Consider the following 17,951-nt stretch of genomic DNA (forward strand, 5'->3'; position numbering starts at 1 on the left):
GATAATTAAATAACTTAAAATTATCCCAGAATTACGTAACCTTGGATGCTATTACTCTAGCGAATGGTCTGAATTGGCGGTTGGGGTCCTCAGCGAGTGCCATACGACAGATGAGCACAAGGCGCAGGATCTTCTCATTCGTGAACTGTCCAACTGGGGGGACACGACGTGCATGTTGATTGCAGTGAAGGCCGATAACAAGGAGTTCATCTCACAGACCGCGTGTCAGTCCCTCCTCAACAGTATCTGGCATGGCAGGCTGGCTCAGGAGAACAGCATATACAGGGTAGGGATTACACTCCGAAATTAAGTATCAGCCTTGCTGTTGGAAAACGGGGCTTAATGCATATGCATAAAGTGTCGTCTAAGACTAGCCTGTGTTGTCAGCACAGGCTTATCTGGGACAACACTTTCTGCACAAGCATTAAGCCCCGTTTTCACAGTGTGTGCCTCATGTATTGAATTTTCAATTCAAAATTGGCTGACACGAGATAACATATGACCTAAAATAACTAGATGTGAAATCAATACATGACATGTCTGGGTAGCTTAAAAACCACCCACCACAGAATTAACTTACATTCATAAAATAATACAAAAAGGAAATTTGTACATGAAATAAATAAAATAAAATATAATTCAGAACTAAATACAGTACCTGCTATAATCTATAAATTGAACAAATGAAGACAAGTTGATCATAGGTATTGTGGAAGTGAAGGTAATATATTCATGGAGTGTAGAAGTTGCTTTGGCCTGTGCAGACTGCATAGGCTAATCTGGGACGACACTATCCACACATGCATTTACCCCAATTTTCTCAGAGCACCAAAAATTAAATGCTATAATGGGAAAGTTTGCTTAAATCTATCACATTAGATTAAGGCATGTTTCGATCAATTTAAGAAACTTCTTTTAGTTTAAACCTATTTATTTTAGCTTGATTGCATCGAAAGCCGAAGGCTTATATAAACGCTATTGAGTCCGTTTCCTTTTATTAGAAACCCTCTTCAGTGGATACAAATTGTTATCAGCAAAATACTTCATATGGCCATTAAATTATATTTATGTAGTAACCACATGATATCCACATTTTTGCTTTAACCCTTTGAATGCTGGGAAATTTGTCGTCTGCTAAAATGTCGTCTGCTGAATTTATAAAATTCGCATTTTCTTCGATTTTTTTTCAAAGAATACTATCAGAATAGCAAACAGTTTGGATCCTGATGAGAAGCCACGTTCTGTGGCGTCTCATCTGGATCCAAACTGTTTGCAAAGGCCTTAAAAATTCAGTTCCCGCATTGTAAGGGTTAATGCAAATATCATAGACAGATGTACATGCAGAATCATCTATAGCACAAGAACATATCTTTCAGCTTCTCGTCTGCATGTTCTGCCCCTTCCTTATTGTGCCCCTGCTCAAATTCAACGTGCACATGGACCTGTCCTCAAACCCCGACCACCCCCAGGCCCTGGATCAAGGCTCTCTGGTCAGGGATGGGGGCACCAGGCTCGAGCCTTCACAGAGGCCACCAAGCGCTCTCAAAGGCCAGAAACAGCAGCCTAAGCTAAACAAGATGGAGAGTCGGTCGTCCATGTAAGTTTATTTGTTCATAGACTATGCATCTGTCTATCTTTGTTTTGTCATCCAGACGTTGGATTTCATGTACAAAGCATGGAAAATGAAAAATTGAATTTGTAACGGTAGGTAGATCTTATTAAGAATGCTCTCCTATTTCTAGAGTTATTGCCCTTTGTTAAACTTTATTCTTGAATTGTGTTTAAAGCATAATCTACAACAGAAACGCTTTCCACCATTTTTAGCTTGGCGTTTTCATAGCCAGCTTGTCCTGCTGTCCGCCGTCCACGTCGTGCTAAAACCTAAACATTGGCTCTAAAATCGAAGCACTTCCACCTACAACTTTGAAACTTCATATGTAGCTGCACCTTGATTAGTTCTACATGCCACACCCATTTTTGGGTCACTAGGTCAAAGGTCAAGGTCACTGTGACCTCTAAAAAAAAATTGACAAGCTTTCATTTATTCAAAACTGCACCCGTAGCCAAGCGTGGCACCTGTAATGCGGTGCTCTTGTTGAAAGTTTATTGCTCTTTGCTAATTTATTACATTTATTACATTTAATTTTGAAAAGGGCATATCTTGCAACCTCAAAGAGGTGTCAACTTGGCATTGAATAGAAAGATCAGAATGATGAATTGTGCAGTGCACCAGAGCCATAACTCTTGTTTTCATATGTTATGCACTTATGAACTTTCATGGTGAATTTTTGTCAGAGGCAAATCTTAACTAGGATATGAGGTATCAAGGCAAAATTGTGATAGGTATGAAGCTTGCCATGATGGAAATCTAGTTCTTGAAACTAGACTGTCATGAGCTATGCAAAACCCACATATTTGGGTATTTTAGGCACGAACAGAGGCAGTTTTTGTCACTGATATTGTATTTTATGACATTGATATTGTAAAAGAAAGATACTTTCTTTGTTGTTATGCCACAGATATCGAGGACGAACTTCATTTTGGATGTGTTTCTTCAACACTTCTTAATATAAAAAAGAAAAAGAAAAAAAATATTACTATAAAAATCCATCTGTTATTATTAAGTATGTTCAATTGCTACAATAAACCAATAGGTCTGAACTGATGAAACTTTGTTTATTTGTTAAGGAATCGTTGAGTATCAGATCGAATTTATTAAATTGTAAAAGGTAATTTACCATTCATCCTCTTTACTTCAATATGCATTTGTTCTGTTACATATTCATGTTTTTGACACTTGCTTTTCTGCAAATATACATGTTGACATATATCAATACTAACCACATGTGATGTTGATGATGTTCATTGTGCAAGTCAAATAAAATGTCTGTCTGTCTGTCTTGTTATTAGTTTGCATTATTTCTTGCAGGAAATCTGAACATATTGTGCAAAAGACGCCAAGTACACATGAGATCTCACCAAGACAAACGCTGTATTATTTCTTTACTGCTCCTGTCATCATCTTCATGTACAATGTGGTATGTAGCCCATTCTTATGTACACAGTGGTATGTCGCTCATTCTCATGTGCAATGTTGTATGTAGACCATTCTAATGAACAGTGTGGTGTGTAGCCCATTCTCATGTACAATGTGGTGTTTAGCTCATTCTCATGTACAGTGTGGTGTGTAGCCCATTCTTATGTAAAATGTGGTGTGTAGCCCATTCTCATGTACAGTGTGGTGTGTAGCCCATTCTCATATAAAATGTGGTGTGTAGCCCATTTTCATGTAAAATGTGGTTTATGGCGCAGGTGATTTTGTGCTGTTTACCATATAAATGCTTTGGCTTAATAAGAGCAAATTCCTGTTGATATTCAAAGAGTAAAAAATCTCTAAAATTGCAGCATATCTAAATTATTTAAATAAATAGTAATCTTTTCATTTGATGTATTCATTTATTTAAATTAAATAGTGTGATGAAACTAAAATTAGGTATAAGAAAAGGGTTTGTTTCATTGCAGCTTTCGTACATCGTCTTCCTGAGTCTGTACACGTATATTCTTATATTCAACTTCACGCCAACAGTGTCTGCTGCTGAAATGGTGCTCATAGTGTGGGTGTTCACAATCTTCATGGAGGAAGTGCGGCAGGTATGTATGAGATCTCAGTATTGGATCTATCAGATCTCAGTATCAGATCTAAGTATAGGATCTATGAGATCTCAGTATCAGATCTCAGCATGTGCTCAGAGCATTTATCATACCACGGCATTGATATCTGCCTGATATAACGTTGCCTGATATATTTTTTTATATCGCGGTCAACAGGAAGTTCTTATATCAGTCAATGTTTGGAGTAACGTGGGATTTGCAATAAAGACAACAATTGCTATCAACATGAATCAGGTTCAACAAAAAAACAACAATTTGATATCAAGAACATACATATTATATTCTAGTTTAAAGTCATAAATCACAAAAACATTTTTTTTTAAATCACCACAGCCCACAATACAGAAGTTAAATGGCGTCATAAATGGGACAATAAATCATTAATATCGATATAGTCATTGCACTCGCAAGTATTGCACACAAAGTCAAGACAAATGATAACTGTATGCTAATCCTCAACTATTTACTTGTAAACAAACGATTTAACATGCTTTGTCAATATTGTCGCCTTCATCAAAATGTCAATTTCAATAAACATCTCCAAAATGGCATCTCCAAACTATCCGGTGAAGTGTGTTCTTGTGTAAAATTTGTTGCTGCAGTCCATTCCTGGTCTCGAATTCAAGACGTTTATAATTAAAGCGGGTGTACTCTTCTCATTCCATTCGTAGTGCAAACAACTTTTTTCCTCTATATGATGTTTAAAAATAAGCGATTATTTGTGTTTCTTTTCGAACGCGGTTGCTACATATGTCAACGTGTAAAAGCTGGATCAGCAAAATCAGCTGAGATTCCATACATTTTGAATAAAAAATTGATTGATTTGCAGATTTTCAAGAAAATGTGGTATGATAAACAGAAAAACAGGTTACTGTCCCATCGTTTTGTAATAAATCATGCTCGGCACGAATAAAATAACAGCTCGGCAAGCCTTGCCGTTATATTATTATAAGCCTCGCCTGATATATTACAAAAGGATGTGACAGTAACCTGTTATTCTCTATGTGTCAGGTCAATGAACAGGATTTCCAATAATAATCTCAGTATTTTTAATTGTAAGAATTTTCAAATTCAATGTAAACACAGATATATGGTAGGATAAATTATGTGATGATAACATCTTATTTGGTGTGCATGAGATATAAATTTCAATGGAATGCAGTGATAACACACGATTGTTCTTCATGATATATGTTAGGGGTTTGTTTTGCATATAAATTACATGATTTTCAATTACTTACAACACTGAAATTATAATAGGTCAAAGAGTGCAAATTCTCTATGAGTTTGATTTAACAATACATGGAGTAAATCAACTGATTGAGTTTACAGTTATGTACAAAGAGTACCCGGTATATGCATTTAGTTTGATTTAACAATACATGGTGTACATCAACTGATTGAGTTTACAGTTATGTACAAAGAGTACCCGGTATATGATTTAACAATACATGGTGTACATCAACTGATTGAGTTTACAGTTATGTACAAAGAGTACCCGGTATATGATTTAACAATACATGGTACACATCAACTGATTGAGTTTACAGTTATGTACAAAGAGTACCCGGTATATGCATTAAGTTTGATTTAACAATACATGGTGTACATCAACTGATTGAGTTTACAGTCATGTACAAAGAGTACCCGGTATATGCATTTAGTTTGATTTAACAATACATGGTGTACATCAACTGATTGAGTTTTCAGTTATGTACAAAGAGTACCCGGTATATGATTTAATAATACATGGTGTACATCAACTGATTGAGTTTACAGTTATGTACAAAGAGTACCCGGTATATGCATTTAGTTTGATTTAACAATACATGGTGTACATCAACTGATTGAGTTTACAGTTATGTACAAAGAGTACCCGGTATATGCATTTAGTTTGATTTAACACAATACATGGTGTACATCAACTGATTGAGTTTACAGTTATGTTCAAAGAGTACCCGGTATATGCATTTAGTTTGATTTAACAATACATGGTGTACATCAACTGATTGAGTTTACAGTTATGTACAAAGAGTACCCGGTATATGCATTTAGTTTGATTTAACAATACATGGTGTACATCAACTGATTGAGTTTACAGTTATGTACAAAGAGTACCCGGTATATGCATTTAGTTTGATTTAACAATACATGGTGTACATCAACTGATTGAGTTTACAGTTATGTACAAAGAGTACCCGGTATATGCATTTAGTTTGATTTAACAATACATGGTGTACATCAACTGATTGAGTTTACAGTTATGTACAAAGAGTACCCTGGTATATGATTGAGTTTACAGTTATGTACAAAGAGTACCCGGTATATGATTGAGGTTACAGTTATGTACAAAGAGTACCCGGTATATGCATTTTCCAGGATGAGGTCACGAGCAATGTTAATAATATTCATGAAGGATAAAATAACCCAAAAATTCATGATATGTTACATTGTGTTTTTTTTAACATTGTGTAAAATGTAGCATGTCATAATGTAGTTAACATATCACAATGATTATTTAAAACACATTAGAAAGCATGAAAGCATCTTAACCCTTTCCTGCTCAGAGGTTAAGTGAAAAAGGCTTTATGCAACCAGCATAAAACTAGAACAGCCTCTGCAAGTAACTAGCAGGCTGTTCAGGCTTTATGCTGTTTGCTGCTCATCATTATCTAAGGGTTTGAAATGAAGCCTATAATACTTTAACCTATTAAGGAAGGTCTTTAATTTAATTTGATTTTCTAAGGAACTACAAACCTGTCGAAATGCGTATCTATGAGGTAAAGGGCATAGTTTAATACAAATGTCTCATTAATTTGAGAGTGTCATAGGTTTTATAGACTCATAGGGATCAATGGACACAAGTAGGTGATCTCGTTGTTAGGGTTTACTAGTTATGACATATAAATGAAATGTTTATCCCCTAGATATTTATGTTTGGACCTCAACCAATAGTTGTGTTTAGATGCAAATGAAACAGTTTCTTGTTTTGAAAAACCAGATGATCTTTCACATTGAAGTAAGTTCAGTTAATTATTCTGTCTGCTGTATAATGCTGCACAAAGTGTAGAACACTTCTTGAACACTTAAAATGTGTGTAAGACTAGCAATAAGTTGACTGCAGATAAATGAGCCTTACGCTTAAAACCAATTATTTAATGATAGTGGATATTATGGCAAGATTTGCTGACATTGTGTGTTAAGCAATTCAGGAAGCCGTTATTAATTTTTTATGAACCTTTCGATATGATTTAATGCACTGCCAACTTGCATTCAGCTAAGCGTAATTGAGTCTTAAGTCTTATTGGTACTTGGTTTAACCGGCGCTTGATTGTGTTCTTGTGGCTAGGCAAATACTTTAGTGCATTATGCTACTGTGATATTTATCTTCACTGAAAATTGTAACATAAACAATATAGTAGTCATAGATGTTAGAAAGTGTGAGTTTATTCAAGATATTTATTAAGAATCTGTATGCTAGAAATTACAGAAAAAATCTTCCCTTTGTTGAAATCATTGAAAATAAATAATGATCTTGTCCAACTGTTAGATTATTAGCAAGTTAATAATTTAAGTAAAAAATTAATGCTTTATATGAATGAGTTGATTTATTATTCAGTTACATAAAAAAGATATGTATCTGATTATATTTTGTAACATAATGAATTGTAATTGTATTTTTTTTGCACAGAGCCTTAACACCATGTTAATAAATTTGGCTGTGCTCTGTGAAAAAGGGGTTAAATGCATGTGCGTAAAGTGTTTTTCTTAGTTTAGCCTTCAAAATGTACTTGTTTTCTCTGGACTCTTTACGTCACTTGTAGGTATCAAGTAAAAAGTACTAGCCAAATAAACGCAATATTTAGGTCAATATTTTATGTTGTCTGTACACTCAGGATGGTTTTACATTTAGTTTTTATCAAATAACATGTTTAACTTTCCTTTTGTTAGATATTTCGAGAAATTAATACAACAATCAAGCATGAGGTACTGTCTTTAATTTTTATTCTAGTTTCATGTACAACCCTCTGTAGCCATTGTTGCGTTTTGTTTTCTGTTTACACGGACAATATTTTTAACAATACTATATTCTCGTGTTTCTAAATATTCACATTGTCTCATCATCAACGTTTGTGTAAACTCATTATCAAATTGACCCACACCTACTAAAAGTAGTCAATCACACAATGTAATTCCACTGCAGCTTCATTACAAACATATCAGTATTAATCCTATGCTATGTAAATGGTTAATACAACACAATTATATTAACACTGTTCTCTTAGTTTCAATTAATAGTGTTTAAGCTCATCTTATGATTCGACTAAGTAACAACTTCATGTTTTGTCATTTACATGTATGCAATATTTAACTTTAACTGAGTAGAAAATATCGATTTAGTCTTTTGATCAACAAAAACTCTTCAGATGTTTTGTTTTTTTCTATTTGAATACTCTGTGTTCTCTTAAAAGTTGGTCATATTTGTAGATTAAATTTCCTTAAGTAGTTGTTTTGTAGAATATTCTTTTGCTGTTTGACTTCCTCTCTGTTGCCCTCTAAATTTGTACATGTACATCTAGTAACTTTTGTATGCAAACATTTAATGATGCCTTAAATATGTGTAATAATTTTATATACATTTTTGTAAAATAAATATTTCCCAAAGTCCAGTACATGTTTTGAGGCCATGGTTGTATGTGCTGCTTTTTATATGTAAATTCAATTTTTAGCTCGGCTGTTTTCGGAGAAAACCCGAGGTATTGTCATAGCCAGCATGTCTGTATCGTCCGAAAAACCTTAACATTTTGTTAAGGTTTTGAACTTTGGCTCTAAAATAAAAGTGCTTCCACCTACAACTTGAAACTTCATATGTAGCTGCACCTTGATTAGTTCTACATGCCACACCCATTTTTGGGTCACTAGGTCAAAGGTCAAGGTCACTGTGACCTCTAAAAAAAAAATCTGACAAACTTTCGCAGCCGAGCGTGGCACCAGTTATGTGATGCTCTTGTTGAATCAATAAGTATGAGGCACTTTATTTTACCTAGAAATAACATTACATACAAGTATATTGACCTAAAATTGATTGCACAATTTCTTAAGGTCAAATAACAATAAGATATAAAATGATAAATTAACTTGTTTACTAATTGAATATGAATGCACCAAATGCCCCAATTACAAAGTATGTTTTTTTAATATGTAAATACTGCATACAGTTATAATAAAAAAAATGTTTTAAAGCAGGTGAGTGTAAAATCTTTGATGGAACTACCACTATCACTAAAGATGCTTACTAACCCTACTTTGCTCTTTAATTTATTGGTTTAAAAGATCAATTACTGTGAAATATAATGTATTGTTCTTAATTTTTTTTAATTGGCATTAGTATTATAGTTCTTGGTTTAAGTTCCATGCCAAAGTAAGATTATTATTCTTTTGTTGGTGTATTATATAGTGTATTTATTTTATTTTCCCTATTGAACAGTATACTCGTTTTATACTAATTAATGCATTATCTATTGCTGAGTAAAGCAATTGGTCAGATACATAATACAGGAGGTACATGTATTTGTGATTCCTTCTTTAATGAAAGTAAGAAGCAATGTTGTTACGTATAGTTTTAACTCCCGTTAATTAAATCCATAAGTTTCTCTGGCCAATGTTTATAAATCTTCCCTCGCACATGAGGACAGTAATTTCGATCAATTGTTTCTAAAACTCCTTTGAAATAATGGTAGCAGTGTTTCTAAAACACATTTAAAAATGAAAGTTGAAAATAAAATATAAGTGATATCCAGTTATCTTTATTAACAATAATAATGATACTGTAAAATGTCATAATTATATAAGTGCCCTTTTTTCATCAACAAAATGAAGAGTACAACAATGGTGAACAATATACACACACATTTATGTTATATTTTTATGCTGTAGCACTGGTATACGCAAATTTCAGTGAACGTTTTTGTGTGCGTCATTTTCCAGGTAGTCACCAGTTCCTCGACAACCCTGTTCTCCAAACTGCAAAGCTATATCACGGACACATGGAACATCGTCGACATAATCACCATAGGTCTCTTCATAATTGGGATCATTTTGCGTTTCTTACCGTACAAGAACACATTTGAGGCTGCCCGGGTGTTCCTTGCATTGAACTTCATCTCATTTTTTCTACGTCTGCTGCACATTTTCTCGGTGCACAAAAGGCTGGGACCCAAACTGGTCATGATTGGAAAAATGGTTGGTGTCATATTGAAGCAGTTTATAAGTAACCTTATGTGTTTAAAGGATTGATAATACTGATAATATTTAAGATCTTAAGAATATTTAAAAAGATGTGATTAATAATTAATAATTAAAGTTCTCAATGTATTTTTTTTGTTAACTATATTTTGTTGTAATGATAATAGTAATAATAATGATAGTAGTAATAATAATAATTATGATATTTAAAATAAATTAAAATATTACTACTCTAGGATAGAAGAAGTCATTCACTTAATTGAAAGTACCACATTTATTTGTGTATGTACATGTATACATTGTTGACCCTAGGTACAAGACTTGATGTACTTCCTCGTGATCCTGATGGTGTTTGTTGTGTCTTACGCCATCGCTTCCCACTCCATCTTGTATCCAAACTCCCCTCTGTCCTGGAGCACGGTGTCGCAGGTCATCAGGAAGTCTTACTGGAACATCTATGGAGAGTTGTTCCTCGATGAAATTGAAGGTGTGTATGAAGCAGCTGCATACACTGGTAGGTTTTGTTTCAAACAACAGCATCAAACAAGCCCCCTGAAAAGACCTAAATGTTGACTTCACTTACTGTATAATGGAGTTTGAGACTTTTGTGCATTTTTCTTTCTTCCAGAAATCAAACATGGCAAATGTTTGATGAAATATTATTTTTCTTAATTAATATTTCTGTGAGAGTGGAAATATATTTTGATTATGAAATGTTCACATGTTCAAATAAAGGCCAATATAAATGTTGTGAACATTCTTTAAATGAACCATGTTGTGGGAAAACTGGGCTTAATGTACTGGTATGTGTAAAGTGTCATCCCAGATTATCATGTGCTGTCCGATCACTAATCAGGAACAGCACATTCCGTTTTTTAATGTATTTTTAGTTTAAAGAAAGTCTTTGCTCAAGGTAAAACCAGTCTAGGCGGAAAGGGTCTCATTTACCGGCTCAAGGTAAAACCAGTCTAGGCGGAAAGGGTCTCATTTCAAGGTAAAACCAGTCTAGGCGGAAAGGGTCTCATTTACCTGCTCAAGGTAAAACCAGTCTAGGCGGAAAGGGTCTCATTTGCCTGCTATAGGTAAAACCAGTCTAGACGGAAAGGGTCTCATTTGCCTGCTCAAGGTAAAACCAGTCTAGGCGGAAAGGGTCTCATTTCAAGGTAAAACCAGTCTAGGCAGAAAAGGTCTCATTTGCTCAAGGTAAAACCAGTCTAGGCAGAAAGGGTCTCATTTGCTCAAGGTAAAACCAGTCTAGGCGGAAAGGGTCTCATTTGCTCAAGGTAAAACCAGTCTAGGCGGAAAGGGTCTCATTTGCTCAAGGTAAAACCATTCTAGGCAGAAAGGGCCTCATTTGCTCAAGGTAAAACCATTCTAGGCAGAAAGGGTCTCATTTGCTCAAGGTAAAACCAGTCTAGGCAGAAAGGGTCTCATTTGCCAGTACTGACTAATCAGGCATCTCTGGGACAACACTTTACGCAAATACATTTCCCCTGAACTTACCTTAATTGAAACGAATAGTGGACGTCTATATTGCCTGACAGTATTGTAAGATTTAAGCCTTGTATTCATACCCTACAGGTGATCAGAATTGCACGTTTGATGAAATGCTATGGAGTAACGGTACCAGCCCACGGTGCCCCAGCGATGTGGGCAAGGTCGTGGTTCCCATCCTGATGGGTGTCTACATGATGTTTGCCAACGTCCTACTTCTCAACCTTCTCATTGCCATGTTCAGGTGCCAGCATAGTTTCATTCTTATGTTTGTGTGTTTTTCCCGATTAATTCATGCTTGTTTATTCATATGTAATAATGTGAAATCTGTTTGAGAGCTTTCTAATGTTGGTGTGTTTCTCTTTTTCTAAAAGAGAATTAGAAGCTATATAAGGCCGGATATAAATTTGTTTTCCCTTGATTGCCTCGAATGCTTTGACAGAAAGGTTTACCCCATAAGAAATTTAGTATGAAAATAGTGAAATGATTCTGTGTGAATTTGATTTAAATTATGACAAGACATTCTGAAGATGTTTTACAAACATTTATTTTGCTTGTTTTGACAGTACTGAGCTTACAAACATGTACACAGAACATAAGTTTTAAGTTATATGCATTACATACATGTACTTTGCACATCATATGTCACTAATAGGTATTTTGATTGACTTTTATCAACTAAACACTCATGCAATTTAATTGAATCCTGGGAAAACTGGTTGTTTGGCATATATTGGCTGACCATTTGCACAGTCTGGTTTGGGGTAACCTATCCTCTATAAAGTAGTGCAAGGTTTTGTGGTCTCATAAGCAGACAGGGTAGCTCCTGACCAGACTGCATGCTTGCACTGTCTGGTCTAGAGCCCCATATTGCATGAGATCAATACTGTCTGGTCTGGAGCTATGCTTGCCCCATATTGCATGAGATCAATACTGTCTGGTCTAGAGCTATGTTTGCCCCATATTGCATGAGATCAATACTGTCTGGTCTGGAGCTATGCTTGCCCCATATTGCATGAGATCAATACTGTCTGGTCTAGAGCTATGTTTGCCCCATATTGCATGAGATCAATACTGTCTGGTCTAGAGCTATGCTTGCCCCATATTGCATGAGATCAATACTGTCTGGTCTAGAGCTATGTTTGCCCCATATTGCATGAGATCAATACTGTCTGGTCTGGAGCTATGCTTGCCCCATATTGCATGAGATCAATACTGTCTGGTCTAGAGCTATGTTTGCCCCATATTGCATGAGATCAATACTGTCTGGTCTGGAGCTATGCTTGCCCCATATTGCATGAGATCAATACTGTCTGGTCTAGAGCTATGTTTGCCCCATATTGCATGAGATCAATACTGTCTGGTCTGGAGCTATGCTTGCCCCATATTGCATGAGATCAATACTGTCTGGTCTGGAGCTATGCTTGCCCCATATTGCATGAGATCAATACTGTCTGGTCTAGAGCTATGTTTGCCCCATATTGCATGAGATCAATACTGTCTGGTCTAGAGCTATGCTTGCCCCAAATTTGGGGGGGGGGAGCATATAGTCTCCCCTTTGTCTGTCCATCCGTCCGCCGTGTGTCTGTCCGTGCAACATTTTTGTCCAGGCTATTTCTCAGCAACTAATGACTGGAATTCAATGAAACTTTATGGGAAGCTTCTCTACCAAGAGGAGATGTGCATATTATCAGCGGGTTCTGGTCAGATGATTTTTCACAGTGTTATGGCCTTTGAAATTTTATATAAAAAATTATTGTCCCCCCAACTTCTGTGCCCTCAAGACGTTTCCTTTTATCTGAATATATGGTGCAATATTGTGACAAAAAAATCTTTGGGAAGCATCACCCGTCTCCGACGGTTTCTTGTTTCATAATGTTGCTTTGTTTATGTTCACATCTCAGTATCTCATGTGGTTTTTTACATATTTGCAGCAACATTTTTGAAATAACACAGCAGAACACCGATGCAATTTAGGTACTTCATGCGATATGAAATTGTAATGAACTATTGTCGTAGGAACGCGGTTGTTCCACCCTTGAGTGTGTTCCACTATATTTATAAGTTTCTCAAATGCATCTGTGGTCGGCATAAAGGTGTTAGTAGTCACTGGAGGCATGGAGTACGTAAGTTACTCTCACAGTAGGCGTTCATTTGAGCCTTGTTCTGAGAAAACTGGGCTGTTGTATAAATATTTTTTCATTTGTCAATATAAGCCTCTTCAGTCTGCTAAATGCATATGCATTAAGTGTCATTCCAGATTAGCCTGTGCAGTCCCCACAGGCTAATCAAGGACAACACTTTCTGCTTTTATGGATTCTTTTGTTTACAGGAAGTCTCTTCTTAATGAAAACCCAGTTAAGGTGGAAAGTGTTAATTTATTCACATACATTAAGCCTAGTTTTTCCAGAAAAAGACTCTTTTTTTGTGAAATCTGTGTTTTTTGTTTCCATCATATAAAGCCAACTTTAACAGCTACCAGTATGAACTAGTATAAAATTATACTCCACTCCTTTACTATTCAATTTTTTGAAGGCCCCAATATGATTTGATTTAATATTCATAATGTCCTTTTCATTTTATCAGCCAAATGCGTTCCTTTGATTAAATTTTTGACATGTGAACCTACTTCTTTTCTGGAGAAAGCTTACTTTAAAAATTACAATAACAGAAACAAATTTTTTAAACAAAAAGTTGCTGTAATATATACTGTAGTTCATACAATTAGATGATCAAGCTTGCTTTTAATTTTTTATTTTTGTTGTCCAGTTGCCTTTATTGGATGTTTCATTTTTATGCTTCCCCCCCAAAAAATTGGGGGGAGCATATAGTCGCCGCTTCGTCTGTCTGTCTCTGTGTCCGTCCGTCCTGTGCACAATTTTTGTCCGGGCTATTTCTCAGCAATTAATTACCGGAATTCAATGAAACTTTATGGGAAGCTTCACTACCAACAGGAGATGTGCATATAATAAGGGGGTTCTGGTCAGATGATTTTTCACAGAGTTATGGCTTTTTGAAATTTTCTATAAAAAATTATTTTCCCCCCAACTTACTGTGCCCTCAAGACGTTTCCTTTTATCTGAATAGTGCATATAGTGCAATATTGTGACAAAAAAAATTGGGGAGCATCACCATGCAGTCTCTGACGGTTTCTTTTTTAGTTATGTTTTGCATGCCTGTTTATTTTATTTCTAGCATCGAGGAATCCAGACATTTTATCCTTTTACTGCAACCGAATCTATCGTATAACAATTATTTGTATAGACTGTAGACTTATATTGGCGCTGTTTATAGCACATGTTAATTATATCTGTACTTGGAATGCTATGTATTTCAATTTTACTTCATGCACAATTTAGTTTTTTCATCTTGACCTGATATTATCTATTGTTGTTTTTTGTCATTTAAACATTTTTAGGTTAATTTTTTTTTAAATGTTCAACAAAATGTTTCTGCAATTACATTTTTCAGTGCATGCAGAAATGTAATGGCTCAACCTTTATTCCCTCTCTGTTCATCTTGCTTTTCTCCGCTTACGTTTATGGTGTTGTGAAATTCTGTTCCCAGCTACACGTTCCAGAGGGTTCAGGACAACACGGACAAACACTGGTGCTTCCAGCGGTATTCCCTCATCTATGAATACTACACCCGCCCTGTGCTTTGTCCCCCGCTGATTTTGTTTATCCATATAATCCTGCTGTTTAAGTATATTGCAACCTTGCTGTGTTGCAAAACATTGCAAAACCAGGAAGCAGACAATGACTTTCGTAAGTACATGACTTGTCATATCATCAAATTTATTTAATCAAAAATATTTTACCTCTGCATTTAATTCAATTAACTTTTTTTGATATCTCTTAATGAACTGTCTTCTGAAGATGATGTTTGTTCAGATCATTACAAATTGAGAGCATTTTTTTTTATTTCCATGACAAATAGAAGATATGGATGGAGTTCTGTTAGAAAATATTCAAGATATATTTGTTTAAGACAAAATTTGCACTCTTTATTGTAAGCTGTGTTCCTTTCATAGATTGCTTCAAGGTGCCTTTACTTTATTACAGTAACTGTTGTTGTCCTGAATTTTGCCTTCAATATACATGATGTTGTCTTTGTGTCGTTTAATTTTTGTATTTGTATTATTTGTTGTTTTGGACCTTTTTTCTTCATTTATAAAACTGTAATTTTACTATTATAATAAGTGTGTTGTTGTTTGTGACTCAGTGTGTTGTAAAAAAAGCAAGTTTGTTTAAAATAATAGAGTTACAATTTATATATCACCTAAGAATTTTTAAAAGTATATTCCTTAATAACATTCCAAATTGCTTTCTTAACCAATTTTGTTTAAACCTATGTGAACCAGTAATTAAACATACACAATGATAATTCATCAAACAATATGAGAAATAAAAGAAAACTAAATTATTAAAAATAAAATGACTGTGTCCCAAAAATGTGTTTGTAACAGTTTTTTATGTATATGATAAATAATTTTAGGACGAAAGTTCAAACATGAACGGGAGCTGGTTCAATGGGAAAATGTGATAGCCGATGCGTACCATCAGAAACGGGAACAGAATGAGTTCCAGAGCATGGAATTCAAAGTCACCTCTTCAAATGACACGTAAGAAATTAACACTCTACTTGTTTTGCTTTTAATTAAATAAAACTTTGTGGGATGACACAATTATTAAATGCACATGTTTTTTAGTTGGACATTTTCTGATATGCTTTATAATAAACACAATGCAAACAAATTGATATACCTATCATCCAGAGTTGTCAGTGTTGACCATTTCACATCAAATTCTTCTTTTAAAATTGTGAGCAAATATGCTATTTTTAAGACCTTAAACTTGTAATCATTAAAAGCCCCTCTTAGACCAGGGGTCGTATTCCAGAAGCATCTTAAGTTAAATTTTATTCTTATCCTTAAATTAGGAAATTTTCTTAAGTGTTTCATTTCATATTGCAATAGATTGGCATCAAGATATACATTTAAATAACATTATTATGCTAATGTTTTTTTAGGAATACAAAAAAAACATGTGTTTTCATATTTAGTAAAGAAATACAAAACATTCTAATTTTGAATTTAAATGTAAGTGAAATTATTTAAGAAATGACTTAAGATGTTTCTGGAATACCACCTCTGGCCATTACTAGACGCCGTCTTCGATTAAGATACAAAACCTTGATTGTTGACAAACCCACAAAAATCAAAGAACATGGGGTATAAGCATATATTGGATCCTTGCTAGGAGTAAACCCTTTGCATGCTGGGAAATTTTTCATCTGCTGAAATGTCGTCTGCTGAATTTCTAAAATTAGTATTTTCTTGGATTTTTTTCAAAGAATACTATCAGAATATCAAACAGTTTGGATCCTGATGAGAGGCCACGTTCTGTGGCGTCTCATCTGGATCCAAACTGTTTGCAAAGGCCTTCAAAATTCGGTTCCCGCACTGAAAGACTTAATAAATGTGCTTAAAATGTCATAACATATTAGTCTGTCCAGTCTGCTAATCAAGGACAACACTTTCCATCTAAACTGGATTTTTGCAAAGAAGAGACATCCTTACGGCAACAACTACCATAAAATGGAAAATGTGATCCCTTATTAGCCTGTGCGGTCCGGGTTGACATTAAACGCACATGCATTAAGCCCCATTTTCCCAGAGTGAGCCTCTCTTTTTTTCAATGACAATGGAGAAGATCTTTAACCCTTTCAGGCTGAAGGCTCTCATTAATCGCATAGATGATCTTCAGGAGCAGCAACACCAGTTTGGGCAGTTGTCATTGACAGCAGGCCCAGCAGAGGTACGGGATCTTGTGACGCCATTGTCACCCACCAGCGTTGAGGTCAAACTGCCACCAAAACTGGACAGTCGACTTGCAGGCCTTGAGCAACAGGTGTGTATCATTCTGACAATTTGTTGCCTTTACCTGATTTTGTTGTTATACCCCTGAAAATAAAGTTTGTTGCGGAGTATACTGGAATCACCCTTTTGGTCAGTCGCTTGGTAGGTCGGTCGGTTGGTCGGTCGGTCAGTCTGTCGCTTGGTCGGTCGGTTGGTCAGTCGGTTGGTCTGTCACTTGGTCGGTCAGTTGGTCTTTCAAGTTGCACATATGTACTTTATGTTGCAGACTAGTCTCTCAGTTTTCCGCATGTCAACATGAAACCTCATAGTTACATGCAAGATTTTTTTTATGAAAGTCACAATATTTTTTACACAAACATTTGCCCTAGAACTTAGGAAAACAAATTATACATTCATAATTGTTCAAATGTACTTTATGTTGTGAACTGGTCTCCTAGTTGTTTGTGTATCAATATGAAACTTTATAGATATATTGTTTATACTATGAAGAAGAACATATTTATTTTCAGGTTTGGTTTTCAGAGTCAATGGATTGTAGAGAAAACTGGACTTAATGCATTTGCTTAAAGTGTTGATCCAGATTAGCCTGTGGTGTCCGCACACGATAATCTGGGACGACACTTTCCCCTTTTTATGGAATTTTTGGTTTAAAGGAGGT

General features: G+C 35.2%; 1 protein-coding gene across 5 annotated transcripts in view; it reads left to right on the forward strand.

The window, feature by feature from the left end:
- LOC127860136 (transient receptor potential cation channel subfamily M member-like 2) overlaps nucleotides 1–17,951 on the forward strand; it is a 101,437-nt gene that overhangs the window by 38,625 nt on the left and 44,861 nt on the right. For 4 of the 5 annotated variants that reach the window (XM_052397987.1, XM_052397986.1, XM_052397983.1 and 1 more), the window contains 11 exons: nucleotides 61–286; nucleotides 1,377–1,597; nucleotides 2,930–3,038; nucleotides 3,523–3,651; nucleotides 7,624–7,659; nucleotides 9,661–9,915; nucleotides 10,231–10,405; nucleotides 11,500–11,656; nucleotides 14,980–15,179; nucleotides 15,910–16,036; nucleotides 17,144–17,324. In XM_052397987.1, coding sequence (XP_052253947.1) covers nucleotides 61–286; nucleotides 1,377–1,597; nucleotides 2,930–3,038; nucleotides 3,523–3,651; nucleotides 7,624–7,659; nucleotides 9,661–9,915; nucleotides 10,231–10,405; nucleotides 11,500–11,656; nucleotides 14,980–15,179; nucleotides 15,910–16,036; nucleotides 17,144–17,324 — 1,816 coding nt within the window. The remainder of the gene's footprint in view (nucleotides 1–60; nucleotides 287–1,376; nucleotides 1,598–2,929; nucleotides 3,039–3,522; nucleotides 3,652–7,623; nucleotides 7,660–9,660; nucleotides 9,916–10,230; nucleotides 10,406–11,499; nucleotides 11,657–14,979; nucleotides 15,180–15,909; nucleotides 16,037–17,143; nucleotides 17,325–17,951) is intronic. The other variant, XM_052397985.1, reaches the window with a different exon arrangement.

This window comes from Dreissena polymorpha, chromosome 15 (genome assembly GCF_020536995.1).
Source record: "Dreissena polymorpha isolate Duluth1 chromosome 15, UMN_Dpol_1.0, whole genome shotgun sequence".
NCBI lineage: Eukaryota > Metazoa > Mollusca > Bivalvia > Myida > Dreissenidae > Dreissena > Dreissena polymorpha.